Consider the following 15,368-nt stretch of genomic DNA (forward strand, 5'->3'; position numbering starts at 1 on the left):
CATGAATGGAAATGTTCATTAAATTACAATTTGTACTAACATTTTGTATTGATAGGATCATTGAACACAAATTTAAGTATCCTTGAAACTGTGATTTTCACTTTAATATCCACGAAAATTGATACCCACGAATATTTATGAAACCAAAGTAAATGGGAACCAATTTCTTCACAAATATCAAAACTTGGTTCACTGGTACTCTTTGCAGAGTAGTTGATTTTCGAGTCACGAGATAAAGAGTAGAACTACCTCGCAACATGAAAGGATAGCCATTAAATATCTGGAGAACCCTTTGTGATCTGCAAACTTCAAACTTGGCACCCCTATGAATTTGATGACCCCTATTAAGTTTTTTAAGGTGCAATTTAAGTCAAAGTTGAACTACTCTGTGTCTCCATAGATAGACTCGGATAAACATTTTTCTTTCAGTTATTAGGTATTCCATTCAAACCATGCACTGTTTATTCCTCAAGTCTAAATTGATGAGGCCAATATACAAGGCTTTGAATGTCAGGGTTTCACATTTATACCTGTACATATATATGTAATTCAGCATGATAAATTATGGATTTGGTGATCTAAAGTGTTTGAGGTTCATGAATTATACCGCAAGAAAAAAGACTCCGCTGTTTCAGTAATAATAGATTTATTTCTCCAATAATTATGAAAATTGCTATAATTGTAACAATGTCAAAAGCTTTACACAGACATAACAAAATGATAAAACCTACAACAGGAGAACGTGTATTGCACTTGACTCGGTCATAACCAGTGGTCATATTCGTACACAAAATCACCCAGAATTCCTCTTTCTGCTGCATCATCTCCTCGACAGCTGCTGTTTCATACCTCGTATTGTGTCCACTAGTTGTTTATCACTTGGTCCACACTTGGATAACACATAACTCAGTTCTTCCTCATTTTTATTTTCAAATGCTGTTTCTGCTGCCTTTTTTCTTTCCCTATAAAATGGCGTACATTGAAAATTATTAATAAAGATATAAAGGAAATAATTAAATTACCTCTATTTATACATCAGGCTAAATTTACATGTACATCTTTTAAAATGTGCCATGTTTAACATTTGTTTTTATAAAAAGAAAAATTCTACACTGTTTAACACTTGCTTGTAAAGCATGAAAGGAACTGGTACTTTAATAAAAGTCAAATGCAAATGCACAATGTCAGATGACCATTTATTAGAAAATACTAAATGCATAACTGAGAAGGGTTATACTCACCCTACTTTCACTAAGCATTTGACTTTCTGCTCCGGGGACACTTTAACTAGATATTTCATAGCTTCCTTCATGTTCCCATGTTTTGCACACACTTCTACAAATGCCTGTCCAAAAACAAATTCAAAACTGTGAAACAATGCACAATAATAATAAACTGTAGATTCCTTGTTTTAAATGAATACTTAATTCCACGATTCTGCTGTTCAATTTGAGAGACAATAAAATAAAGAGTACTCCACATGTACTAAACTTAAATGTAGTTCACAACTGTCAAAAAAACGAAAGCAAGATATTAATATCCACAAGGGGTGCTTCTTGCAAATTTACACAGGTATCAATTTCTAACTATTTACTAGACAATATTGAGATGGTGACCATCTCAAAAGGCCCCGCTTAATGGACAATAGGATGAAAAGATTTTCAGAGAAGTTTGCTTTGACCTTGACCTATAACTTTCTACTGGTATAGAACTTCTTATTCAATCTTGATATCCCTTACATACTGGCATTTTTGTTGAATCTGAGCAAGATTAAACAAACTGGAAGTAACCTACGGTCCTAAACTGATTATAATGAGATCAGCAATGACCCTCACATTGACGTGGCCATTAATTAAACAGCTCTGTTTAAGTATTAGCCAAATAATGCTAAGTATAAACCAGACTGGTGCAAAGGGAAGAGAAGATATGCTCCGGACAAGCATTTTTCATTTAATTCTGCTAGAACCTTCAAATTTGACTTTAAAAATTGGTTCAAGGTCACTACACACCCTTTATACAAAGCTCTGTCTATGTGAAGTATGAGCCAAATAGGGTAAGTGGAAAGTTTATATGCTCTAAAAAAGGATTGTGTGGTCTGGTGACCCTGACTTCAACTTCACTCAAAGTCACATTTTGACCATAGACACTGTGAGTAAAATATGAGCCAGATGGGACCTAGGTGCGAGAAGATATGCCCCGGACAAGAATTTATATAAAAATTTTCTATGACCTTAACCTTATACCAAGAGCCATGGTTCAAGGTCATTGCACACCCTTTCCCAAAACTGAGAATGGCCAGATTTGGCCAAGGGGAGAGAAGATCTCCATACAAGTGATCTTGGATGGACAGACAGACGGAATGACAGATGGACTGATCACTTTAGAGCACCCACAGAGTGGGGCCCTAATTAGGAATCTACAGTATTGGAGTTTTGATATACTGATTACCACACAAACAAGAGGCCAGCTTCTCTCATTGCTAGCATATTTTGGTGTTTTTTTTTTAGTAAATGAAGTAACAAGCATAATACATGTATGAGTATTAAAAATTAAAATAGAAGCTGTTACTTTTACTTTTCCTCTATTTTCCTCCTAATCATTTACAGCGGTGCTACTGACAAAAACTTATTGCCCAGTGTAATGATGTTAAAATATTGAAATTTTCCAGTGTTTTTGTCAAAGAAAACTATGAATCAATTTTGTAATATATAGTCCAGTACTTTTCATCAATGACTACTTTAATATTTAATTATTCGTACCATTGCTGAAAACTATGTATTATACTAAAGATAAGTAATAAAAATAATTCTTTTAATTTTTTGAGTTGATCAAATATGACTGGCATGATCAAATCAATCATTAGATTTTGATCACCTCACAATACTCAAAGAATGATTCTTTATTCCTTAAATGAAAACACACCTCCATTCCAACAGGTGCCTTTTTGCCCTTGGAGAACCTCTCCAGCTCCACCCAGTCTCCACATTCTCCCAAGGCATTTATTTTCAACCACCAGAATCTAAAGACAGTAAACCACAGTTGTTTGAAGTTCGGTGATTAACATAATAAAAAATACCTGATTTTTAAAGTAACAATCCCATAATTGCATTTTTAAGCATTGCTTTTAGTCAATTTTTTTCACTGACTGACCTTCTGTCTGGAACCTTGAATTCTTTCCTCAGTTGTTCAGCGACTTTGTGGTTGTTTGCCAGGGTGAGACGGTAAATGGTCTGATGGAGGGACAAATTCAGATAGGGTCTGTTCATTTCTTCCTCCAACCTCTGCTGATACTTCAGTAATTTAATCTGCTCCTCTGTTTGCTAAAAAAGAAGAATGTAATGTACATGTATATAGTTACACCAATTATGAATGTGGGTAGAGTCATAGAACCTGGTCCCAAATACTGTAGACCAACTTTTATTCGCCAACGAGAAATTTTCGCGAAGTTCGCGAGAGCCTCGTCGTCGCGAATATTCCTCGCTGCTAACCAGCCCTTGTGTGTGTTGTAATACAAACACAGGTCTGTATAAGGCTCACTCGCGAAAATTAGTTGTCGCAAACCAGTTTGTGTCCAGTAAATCGCGAAATAATGTCGTCGCAAATAAAAGTTGGTCTACAGTAGTAAAGAATACAGGCCGTGTAAACTACCATACAAATGCAAAGCATATCTATTTTTTCTTGCACATAATATGTCTTTAAAATAAAGTTATTTATATGTCTTGAATGAAGAAATTTTACATTAATGAGATAAAGCTGTGGAAAGAAATCAAATACATAGGTTCATACGATGTTGTCAACATCAACACATTGTCCTCATCCACACATTGTCCATATCAACACATTATCCTCATCAATCAAAAATAGAGGAAGCAACCTAAGTGCATGAGTAAATTACCTACCACCTTAGCAAATTCATTCTTGGCCTTTGTGAAACAGGCTTGGGCAAGTTTGAGTTCCTCTATTCTGTCCTCCATCCTCTACAATAAGTAAAACCTCCATATTTTATATAATTTTAAACATTTCAACTACATTTTAATGATAATAAAAAGTTTTTTATCTATACAGCTTACTCCACTTATATTGAAATCGCTTATTTTGAAATTCCGCTTATTTTGAAATAAAAATAAATCCCCAGTTTTTGCCTCTCATTTTCTTTACATTGATTTAACGGATATAATGAAATTGGCTGTTTTGAAATATCGCTTATATTGAAGCCACTGATCGGTCCCCATAGGTGATAATTAGTTGTTTTTATAACGGTTATATTGAGGTTTAACTGAAGACTGACCAGTTGATATACAAAGATGTGAATTGATATTTCTCATCATGTGTGTTTTCATTATACTTCTTTTAAAAAGTAAAATTTATTAACTGTTGAATTTTTTGTTTTTACGTATTCGGATGTATTGAGGCTAGACATTATATGGAAACCCCACGGAAAAGAAAATCCTTATCTTCGGATACTAAATACGAATTAGTTATGGCTATTGATAAAAGGACAAAGCCTAAATTCGAAATAGCTAAGGATTTTGAGATTGTCGCAAGTACACTAACGATAATATACAACCAGCGTTCAGTAGTATTTGAAGCCTTTGAGTCTGGTGACTTTTCTCTAAAAAATAATAGAATGCGATCGGAGATTATGATGAGGTCTAAGATAATAACAAAATGAAACTTACAAAACTTACGGATATAATTTTAATCACACTTTCAATGACTAACATTCCATGTAATCTGTTCACTGTAATAGGTAAATGGTGACCAAATAATTTGTTCGGGTTTGGTTTTCTATGCTTACATCGGGATTGAACTTTCAAAAATGTCTGCATCACGTCAGTCAATTTCGCTTATATTGAAATACGGATATATTGAAATAATTTGCATGGTCCCCTGAATTTCAATATATCTGGAGTAGGCTGTATTTTAATTTTCATACTGTAAAGCATAAATCTACTAACATCCTCATTGAAGCTGTTGACAACTTTACAAGTTCCTTCCTCCTGAAAATTATCTTCCTGGTAGAAGAGATCTTCCATCAGCTTCCTGTTTTGTTGTCTACAGTACTGCAACCAAAAACAAAATGGTGACAAATTAACACAACTCACAAAATAAACAGTAGATCAACAGTTTTAGTTCCATTATTCACCATTACAAATCTTCTAATTTCACAGAAATTTGGTTTGGGTTTAAACTCATGTTGAGATTATGATTACAAAATAAAAATTTAAACATTGAAATGATTTCTTGGATGATTCATGATTTTTTTATTTGGTTGCTGAATGTGTCGATTGATCAATAAACAGCTTTAGAACTGGACTGTGTAGATTTCAGCACTGTCAGTTTCTATAGAGTTAAGAATCACAATCATATTTATTGAAAAATACAGGAGAAAATATTCAGTGAAGGTAATTAATATACCTGTATGAAGAGTGCATAAGCTATTGGCATGTTCCTGATGGCCATGAAGAATTCTCCCTGATTCATGGATTCCTTCAAATGCAGCAGCACTGTGTAAACTGGGTAAAATATTGCCAACAATTAATGTTAGAACCAAAATGCATGTAAATGTACAGTTAGAAACAGTTACAGTTAGAAATCTATTAACTGTCATTTCTAGTAACCTTGGTATACATGTATGTCAATTGACGAATGAAAAATATGGTAGGTTACTCATCATGGTTTCATAATTAATGTTAAATAAACATTTCACTACCACTTTCATCAAATAAATTCTGTAAATTTTTAATAATAAGAAAACTTATCCCTAAACTGCAGCAAACATCAGCTTAAGGTTGTTGATTTTTATACTTCTTAAATATAATTGAATAAAATTCAATTCAATGGTAGATGTTTTACTAAATGGAAATTTTTAGAACATTTAATTGTTTAAGTTTCTAATTTTATTTGTACATATTTTGATATACCTAGATCTGTGTCTCCACTCTCTATGGCTTTGGACAAAGCAATGTTATCCTTGTGCATCTTCATCAAAAGGGGCACCTGCTGTCCAGCTCGGGGCTCAAAATCTAATAGCTGTAAAAAAATATATTGAATACATGGTTTCAATTTGGTTGATAATGATTATCTGTAAAATATATATAATGTAAACCAACTTTAATTTATGACAACTTTTTTTTGTGAAACAATCAAAAGATTTGAGGCAACTTCTTTTTGGCAACTAAGCCTTTTTCATTTCAAAAATATCTGTACAACATACATTGACTGTTTTGAGCAAGAAATAAAGGCAATAAAGAAGTATTCATAAACCTTGTAAAATCTTCCTGCTCTTAGATGAAAGCAGTAATGGAAACCATTCCCAATTAAAATAAATCTCAATCATGAAATTTTTATGCATTCAAATGAAGGTCGATCCATTAACAGTAATGGAAAGGTAAAGAAAACCAAACAGATGGTGAGGTCAAGCTTACCCTTGTGGCTAGGTCAGGTCGGCCCTCCTCTAGGGCGTGGTTAGCGATGTCCGAGTACGATATCCCCGGAGTGTCTCCTAACTTCTGGTTGATGGCTCTGGCTATTGTCTCATCATCTTCATTCTTCTGCTGTACCTATTCAGTAATTGTATACATGCATCTCAACTCTAATCCCATAAGTAAGTGTGGACGACAAATGAAAAATATGAAAGTCACTTTCAAGTTCAAAAGTTTTTACAACTCACAATGTTATGAAGGAATTTATGCTCATTTTCCAATTGATAGAAAAGTCAAATATACAGTAATACATTTGATACATATAGTAATACATTGTATGCAATGCCATTTTATAATCTCCTGGATACTTCTGATTCAATCACAAGTGGTATTGTAAATATGACCCAATGTGAACAGGAGAACTGTTAAAAATGCCTCTGTACCTTGTAACATGCCCAATGTGCCAATATTCTACTGGCCCCTTCCGCATCTGCAATCTTCAAATACTGGCAGATTTTTACAGCATAATAAAACAACTTTCTAAGGACAAGTCGATCGATCAGTATTGGCATGGATAAATGCTGCAATCTTCAAATAGTTAAGAGTGATAAACACATATTGCAAGATTCTATAAACTTCAAGCCACCTTAAGAAAAAAGATATTTTTATCAGTACCGTAATATAATTTTCTTTCAGCTTTCTAGGCAGTTAGTTACAGATCTCTTTTTTCTATAATTTACTTGCACTCAGCTCTGAAAACAAATAAATTGTCCAACCTTCTGACCCAAAGTTACCAAAACCAGACAACCGAGTCCAGAGAGGAGAAAATAAACCATATTTTTAGGGCAGCCACATGTCCTTCAATTTACAGCACTATAGAAGTACATGTATTACATTTTCTACAACTTACAATGAACTGCATTAACCTCTGTAATGATAAGACTTTCAGAAGGATACTGGGAGTAGGTGAGTGGGATGCCGATCACATGGTTCCTGACCTGGTTCAGCACCCTCAGCATCTGACACATGTTGACGTAGGCCTCGGGGTTATAGTCGGTCAGGAAACACTTACCAAAGGCAGCGGCCTGCAATCAGACAGCAGTAAAACAACAGAGGATTCATTAGTAGAAACCATGATACATCTACATAACACAACATGATACATTTACTGTATACTGGGTTATTTTCGCCCAGTGTAATTTTTGCCCTTCTAAACTTTTGCAAACAGTTTCGCCCAGTCTTGAATTCGACCAGACACAGTTGCGAGTGAAGAGACATTATTTGAGACATTGGAAATCGCCCAGTCTTAAATTGGCCCGCTGACAATGAGGGGGAAATTGGGCGAACATAAAACAGGCCTGAATATTCCCAGTATACAGTATGTGACAAGCTATGATAAAGGTGCATCTAAAACTATGATATATGTATATTACAAGGTATGATACATGTATATTATATACCATTTTACTGGCAATGAGGACGATAGTAAGTTTTTTGTTCCGCAAGACAGCAACACTGCTTTTGAGGGGGAAAATTTTAACACTTGCTATTGTTCAAATAGTCGGTAAATAGGTAAATTATTATACAAAAGTAATCTTTATTTGTCGAATTTGGTGATGGTAAACATATTTGAGTTATCGGACTTTAAATTTAACATAGTGATTAGATAACATCAGATGTGTTCCTGGATTGAAAGCAGAAAAAATCAAATGCTGTTGGTGAATATAAGTTTCTATGACTATTCACAATAGCTCACAAACTTTTTCTCTGTTAGATCAAAAAGCATGTTTATTTGTTGTAATTTTGCACAGAAAAAAATATACAGAAGTACAATAATACAAGCTATGTACAGACCCTGAGGAGAGGCTTCTGTTTGGCTGGGTCTATCTCATGCCCGGCCGCCTCTATACATTGACTGACTGCTATCTCCAGCTTGTCCTTAATGATCCTTATGTACTCATCTGCCTTCTGACTTCCTTTCTGAAAATTTTGTTCAACAAAAGTTATGACAATACTCTCTAAAACACTTAAAATATATAACAGCCCAATCCTACTCTTCATCTGAGAATTCTCACACCTGAAGCTATCATGTTTTTATGCATTAATTTCTATCATACATGTACATCAGCGTGTACTTAAAATGAGCAACAAGAGCAGAATTAAAGTTGTCATAATACCATTACCGCTAATGTTTGTTAACATAGCCCTGTTTTATGGGTATCAAATGTTGATACATGTTTCTATGTTCAAGTAATATAAGAAAGATTTGGCATTCCAGGTCATGTCAGATAATTAATACATGATATAACTTACATAGAATTCCTTTGAGGCTTCAAACAACATAGCTCCTGGTTCCATAGAGCCGATCTTAAAGATCTTCTCCGTTACCTCTGAAATTAAACCTGTGTGTACAGTACTGTATACATCTGAACATCTACAAACATGTAGACCCCAAAAATGTGAAATGGATTAAAAGGGAAATGTTCATCAGATTAATATCTTTTCAGATAACTTTTCCCATGTATATTTCAAAAATAGAATAAAGTTCCTATATCCATAAAAGGCCAAAAGCATTTAATAGTGCTTAACATTTATATTGAAAATATGAATCATGGTGTAAATAATCTATTAAACAAATAAGAGAACTCTTAGAAGAGAAAGGTTTGTATTACTACATCAATGATCATACATATATGTATGAAGACAATAAAAAGAGCAAAGGTATATCATTTGTGATAAATCATTGGCATTCATTACCAGGGACTTTATAAAGAAACTCGTGCTGGTATTTCCCAATAATTCGTAATCCATCTTCCTCCTCAACAAGATGAACAGGGTTGTCAAAGTTGAAGTTGATCCAGTCTTTGTCGGGGCCGACCACCAGCATCATGTTACCCCAGAGACCTACCACTGCCCCCGCCCCACACCTACAGTATAACAGCCACAATTCACACATACCATATACAGTAGATGGTCATCATATCTAAGGGCCATCACACTCACACAATTGAGCTTAAAATAGTGGATAAAATTTACATAGCAGAAAAGTGAAACTGAGATCAAAATTAAGATTGTCAAAGAGTTATAAGCCCAAGAACCAGAAATTATCAAACTTTTAACTTCTGATAGTAATGAAAATAACTCATATATTCATTAAGCATTTGTTGAATGTTGGATTGATTAAAAAAACAAACAAACCATGAGAGTTGCTGTGGAGGTGTTGGAGATTTGGTGTTGAATTCACAATATTTTTTCTACAAAGAAATGTATAAAACCAGTAAAGTACAGCTGAAATATATTACACTGGGTGACAGTGAGTCATAATATATATATATCTGGGGTAAGTATAAAACCTCTACATCTTGAGAGGCTATACTGTACATTTAATGAAAGTCCTAGTGCCATATATAAATTAACTTGTTGGATATAATCCGATTCCATAATCATGTATATTTTAGATTAACAGGTGTTTAACAAGACATGTGCTAAAAATTTCACGACCATCCCTAAAATACCCCCTTCATATCTCTTTTTCTTTCATAACATTTACACATCTTTTACACACTTAAACTCATTTTAAGCTTTAGATGCTTTATTTTAGATATAAAGAAAAATTTTCATTATTTTCAATTTTAAATAATTGTAGGTCCTGTGTAAATGTCATTATATACGGGTATACAGGTATATATGCCCTGAGTTGTGGTTTAAATGCAAACTATTCTTTTGTTTTGTTTCTGATATGACAATTAGAGCAGCTAAGTTTTGAACTGACATTTGACCCTGACCTGCAAGTCTGATGACCCTATCCAAATGACCCCCTTGTCTGTAAACATGGCGAGACAGCGGTTATTGAAGGACAAGGACATGGCCAGAAACTGGGTCACTTCTGTGGAGACATCTGGTGTCTGTGGAACACATTTGAGAGAAATTACATAACGCATCAGTTTCACAGATTAAAAGTTATTGTGTTTTCAAGTATTTCACAGCATTTCATATTTTGCAATTTTTCATTTTCCTTCACAAAAACTGATCTAATAAACATTGTACAACAGACTATTTATGATGATACAATATTTTCAGGAGAAAAAACTTTAAAGTGTTTCGCAACCTTATACAATTTGAATATTGTACATTCACTGAAATACCAGGCCCCATCATCATCAACATTTCTTTCAAATCGGAGGTTTAATCTATTATTTAATCTATCTAAACTCACATGCATACACTTATCTGAAAAGGATTGTAAGTTGAGGAACTACCGGTACAAATATTGGATGAGGATGGGGGCTGATAATGATATACAACAGTTTTTTCTGAGGCTTCGGAAATATTTAAGGTACCTGCACTTGGTATTGTCCCCCCTGGTCAATCAAGCACAGTTCACTCCCCTTGGCAATCAGTGCACGGGATTGCCGATCCAAGTTGATCACTGCCCAGCTGCTAGGAGCAGATGACAGACCTGAATATACATTAATAATATCATTAGAATAGGATTGAACAGATGTCAGATTTATCTTCCAAATTCATAGCTTTTATTTTAAGGAGGCTGAATAGTTGTGGCCATTCATTTTTAAGCAATATTATTAACTTCTTTGGACTAAGAGCTCTCTATAAAGATATAAAAAAATATGTTCAATTCTAAAGCTTAAATATTTGGGTTTTTCTTTACCAAATAATAGTTATGGCCCAAAATATAATATTTGAAAGTTTAAAACAGATTTGATGGTTAATTTGCTGACAATCTAGCCTTCCTAATAGCCACTTATTACACACTATGAAACAATATACAAATTTGAGCAAAAATAGTGGACATGCAGGCATAGCCTTTTATACACAGCCACTCTTGCTTTACACCATGAAGAATAAAAACTATCTGATATTGATAATTTATAATCCTTAATAAAAGAAACAAGATATACTCTAGCTACAATTAATACAATGGTAAATAAGTTCACTGTCATTCATTCCCAAATGCTGTGTGAATAATGATTTTTACATGTATATTTTACCTGGAACCTCAGCCAGTCGCCTGATTCTTGGGTCGTCCACACTGTTTATAATGAACACCCTATAGGTGCTGGTCAAAACTGCAATCCCTGTTCCTTGGTAGCTGCTAAATATCTTGCAGTCAATAACTTTTACATCTTTGGCTTCCTAAAATAGTTATCATTTCATTTTTATCATACCAGTAATTGGCTTAAGAAACAAAAGCTGAAATAAGTAAAATCACAGCCAAACATCAACACAATTGGTGAAATTTCCCTTGCAAAAGTGTGATGCATGAATAATTCATAAGAATGAGAAAAGTTCAGGAAGTTGTTTGATGGTCAAATCTGGGCATAAGTTTCTGACAATTTACTGAGCTTATTTATCTTAAGGTTGAGATCTAGTAAATGATTCCAGAGTGTCTTTTTGGTGCTAGAACCATTATGAAGTCATAATTGATTTGATGAATCTTTTCCCATATTTTACGACTTTAAAGGAATTATGTAGAAAATAAAATTATATTTTGACATTCTATATTTAATCACGAGAAAAGTAATCCAGAGGCGAGTTCAACAGAGCGAGCGCTCGCGATCGCTCGCCAAAATTTGTGTTGCAGGTATAGGGAATTTTGGCGAGCGCTCGCGAGCGCTTGCTCTGTTGAACTCGCCTCCGGTACCTATATTCAATTTGACATCATTTTAAAGAGGAAGTCAAGAGCTTTTTTAAATGCTGTTTTTGGGGAGACTGTAGTCATTCTATATATAATTCATTAGTCAAAAATGGACAAAACTCCAAGATTTGTTACTTTTATCCATCATATTTCATAGAAAATGGTTGTTTAAAACATGATTTTTCATTATGTTTACAAAATTTTTTAGCCACAAACACCCTATGAAACAAAGATTTTGTTATGAAGCATCATGAAAAGAATTTATATCTTGAATTTCATAAACCTGTAGGCACCTTTCATTTACTAGATCTTGACCTTAAATTAAAAACATCAAAATGCATGGTAAATGAAATAACAGTACCTGAACAGCAATGCACTTTAAGCTATAAACTATAATTTATATTTACAGCAGCAGAGAAAATTCCATTTATTTTGTGTCTAAAATTTAAACATTCTATTACATAAAATCTCGCTCTTATTTTTTTTGGACAGTTTTGCGCTATATGATATCATAACAAATAATTGGTGCTCGCGATTTTATATTCTCGCGATTTGATGCAAAACAGCAGAATCGCAGAATTAAGTACTCGCGTAATAAAGGAATTTACAGTATACAGAGCTCTTCTTCTACAGGAGGTTGATATAGTGTAAAAATGGCGTTGAATTATTATATATCATAAAATTACACCTAAAATTTGTGACTTTTCAAAATAATATAGAGACAATTTTTTTAAAAAGCATTTCATTTTTTTGATGTATTGATTCACAAGACAGTTAGACAGAGTGCAGGTTTTGACTCAAGTCTAAGATTGCTTCATGATCTTGGGGCAAGACCTGTAAATGTATATATGCTGAGAACTGAAAGCTTTATTTGCTTATTGAAAATATATGTACAATATGTACTACATTACATTGTACCAGTGATAGATATCACCTCAACTCACCTGGCCCATCCCAAATGTCTTTTTAAAAGTGAGGAACATGTCGTAGACAAGCACCACCCCGTCATCCTGTACAAACAACAGGTCCTCGGTGTGGGACCAACCCATCTTGTGGATACTGCCACTGTTCCACTACAAACAGATTTAAAGTTATACCTCTAATAAAAAAAAAAAAGAGATCATAGTTCAGGAGGAATTTGAAATCTCCAATTTTGTGACTAACAGGGGTTGTTCTCTGAGACTCTCTTCTAAAAAGTGGAATGACTCTAAATTGCCCCCATTATAGTGTATACATGGAAATATCCGTCACCGTTTTATTTTCACCTCCTTAGCCCTTGTTGTCAGCGGGTGAATTTAAAAATCCAATGTCTCAATTTATCTTTTTTTAAACACAAGTGTGTCTGGGGAAATTCAAGATGGGGCAATATTTTGTACAAGTGTAGAAGAGCAAAATTACACTTGGTAAATTAAAATAACCTTGTAAACAGTATTTACCAACCATATTCTAATAATTGTACAATTAAAGGATTCAAAAGAAATAAAATATAAATTAAGACCATAATACTTCGCTGAACATTGCTAATCCTACTGTAATCTGTATCCCAACTACTGACAGAAATATTTTTCATTTTAAAATCTTTCTGGCGCCTTTTTTTCAAATCAATGAATTTTTGTTTCATAATCTATATCATTGAAATCTACTAACCCTCATTTGACTTATCTGTTTTCCAGCAGCTGTAAACACAGTAATGATTGGCTTTGTTGACACTTGAACTCGAGCTGTCTTAGATTCATCTTTCAACAGAGCTTTAAAAGTGAAAATTAATATCTATAACAATTGTGTAATATAGAAAAGGAGGAATGCATGAGCATATAAATACATTGAAAACATATGGCTGCATCGGGAATTGAACCCGTGACCCCTGCAACTCTAATCAGGATCTCTACCACTCATCTTCCCAAATCAAGGGTTTCTGATCCGCTCTGCTCTACATAAACCCTTGACCGAAAAGACAATGCATATGCGGGTTAACGATTACGCCATCTAGTGAGAGTACTCATTTTTAAACCTTTGTGACCTCTTGTTCTGACCAATCAGAGAATGCTTTATAAACAGAAACAGTATAGCAATATGGCTGCTCCCATGAACAAAATCAAATTCGTAGAAAATATGGATTCATTCGGACTTAAAACCAATATCAGTAAGTCAAATACTTACTATTTCGTCTCAAATTTATTTGACGACGGTTCAACATTGATCAATTCACAATTAACATCATTATTGAAACAACGTTTCTTATTGGATCATGCAAACTTGTATGACACCAACCAGCGTGCGAGGTTTCTAACCCCGTCAAACTCTGCCTATTCGGTCAAGGGTTTATGTAGAGCAGAGCGGATCAGAAACCCTTGACTTGGGAAGATGTCTACCACTAAGCTACCCACGCCAATATCCACAATCCATTTATAGCCCCAAATACCACAATTGTAACACTTTCTTTACAATGTCTATGGAATGCAAATTTATTAGGGTAATCTCACCAAGATTCATCGAGTCAAAATTTTTCATTGATATCTCTTCTTTGTGTGGCACTGGTCTGAGATTCGGAAGAGAGTCAAGAGACATCCGTCAAAATGTTTCAGTTTCGACAAATCTCGCTGAGATTACCTGGTAATATTTAAAGTTCCTTGTAAAAGTTTTCGTTTCTCATTTTAAAAAAAACCGTGGTTCTCACCTATTGGACCACCGTATGGTGCAGCAGAAACTTCAAATTTACTTATGTCAATTATATCGCTCCATCCCATAGAATACACCTCACATTTTCTGAAAGTAAATTATAGGCTAACGCATTTTCATAGAGGAAATTCAAGCTACACCGCCCCTTTTACTAACAGGGTGAATTTGATTGAACAAAATTTAATACCATCCTCATACTAACTTGTAGTATATTTCACCGAGTGGGTTCCAGTCTGCTGTAGCCATTTCATCGCATTTAAACTTTATTATTTTCTAGTCCAAATGTATTTTGTTTGGAAACTGCACTGCGATCACAAGAAATCTGTTTTTCGATCCCGATGTAAATGCCTTAAGGTAAATCTACCAGAGACATAAATTATTTATTTCTCTGATTCTACTAAATAAATATTTTTTATCAAAATTATACAGCTTTAAATACAGGTAATTTTGGAGATTTCTCCATAACACAATATTTCCTTGATATTTTTTAGCCAAAGAAGAAGAAAAGAGGCCCACGGGCCACATCGCACACCTAAACAACTGAACAATTCTCATGGTTGACGATCCTACATGTCCAACGGGGTCCAAATCGATGGCGTTCATCTTTT

At 34.1% G+C, this 15,368-nt stretch overlaps 1 protein-coding gene across 2 annotated transcripts; it reads right to left on the reverse strand.

Moving 5' to 3' along the window:
• Positions 1 to 629: 629 nt before the first annotated feature.
• Positions 630 to 15,114, reverse strand: LOC105323089 (vacuolar protein sorting-associated protein 16 homolog). Of its 2 annotated transcripts, none has more exons than XM_034455008.2 (22): positions 14,963 to 15,114; positions 14,759 to 14,847; positions 13,729 to 13,829; positions 13,026 to 13,154; positions 11,435 to 11,579; positions 10,766 to 10,884; positions 10,211 to 10,330; positions 9,624 to 9,679; positions 9,183 to 9,352; positions 8,739 to 8,815; positions 8,280 to 8,405; positions 7,383 to 7,510; positions 6,869 to 7,013; positions 6,429 to 6,563; positions 5,925 to 6,033; positions 5,419 to 5,516; positions 4,959 to 5,063; positions 3,900 to 3,977; positions 3,151 to 3,320; positions 2,923 to 3,019; positions 1,242 to 1,345; positions 630 to 962 (listed from the first exon to the last, which is right to left on the reverse strand). In XM_034455008.2, the coding sequence occupies exons 1-22, from the start codon at positions 15,004 to 15,006 to the stop codon at positions 821 to 823; spliced, it is 2,487 nt and encodes an 828-aa protein (XP_034310899.2). In that variant the 5' UTR covers positions 15,007 to 15,114; the 3' UTR covers positions 630 to 820. The 2 variants fall into 2 exon arrangements, with proteins under 2 accessions (XP_034310899.2, XP_034310903.2); XM_034455012.2 differs by having other exon boundaries at positions 14,948 to 15,070.
• Positions 15,115 to 15,368: the final 254 nt, after the last annotated feature.

The sequence above is a fragment of the Magallana gigas genome, chromosome 5 (assembly GCF_963853765.1).
Source record: "Magallana gigas chromosome 5, xbMagGiga1.1, whole genome shotgun sequence".
NCBI lineage: Eukaryota > Metazoa > Mollusca > Bivalvia > Ostreida > Ostreidae > Magallana > Magallana gigas.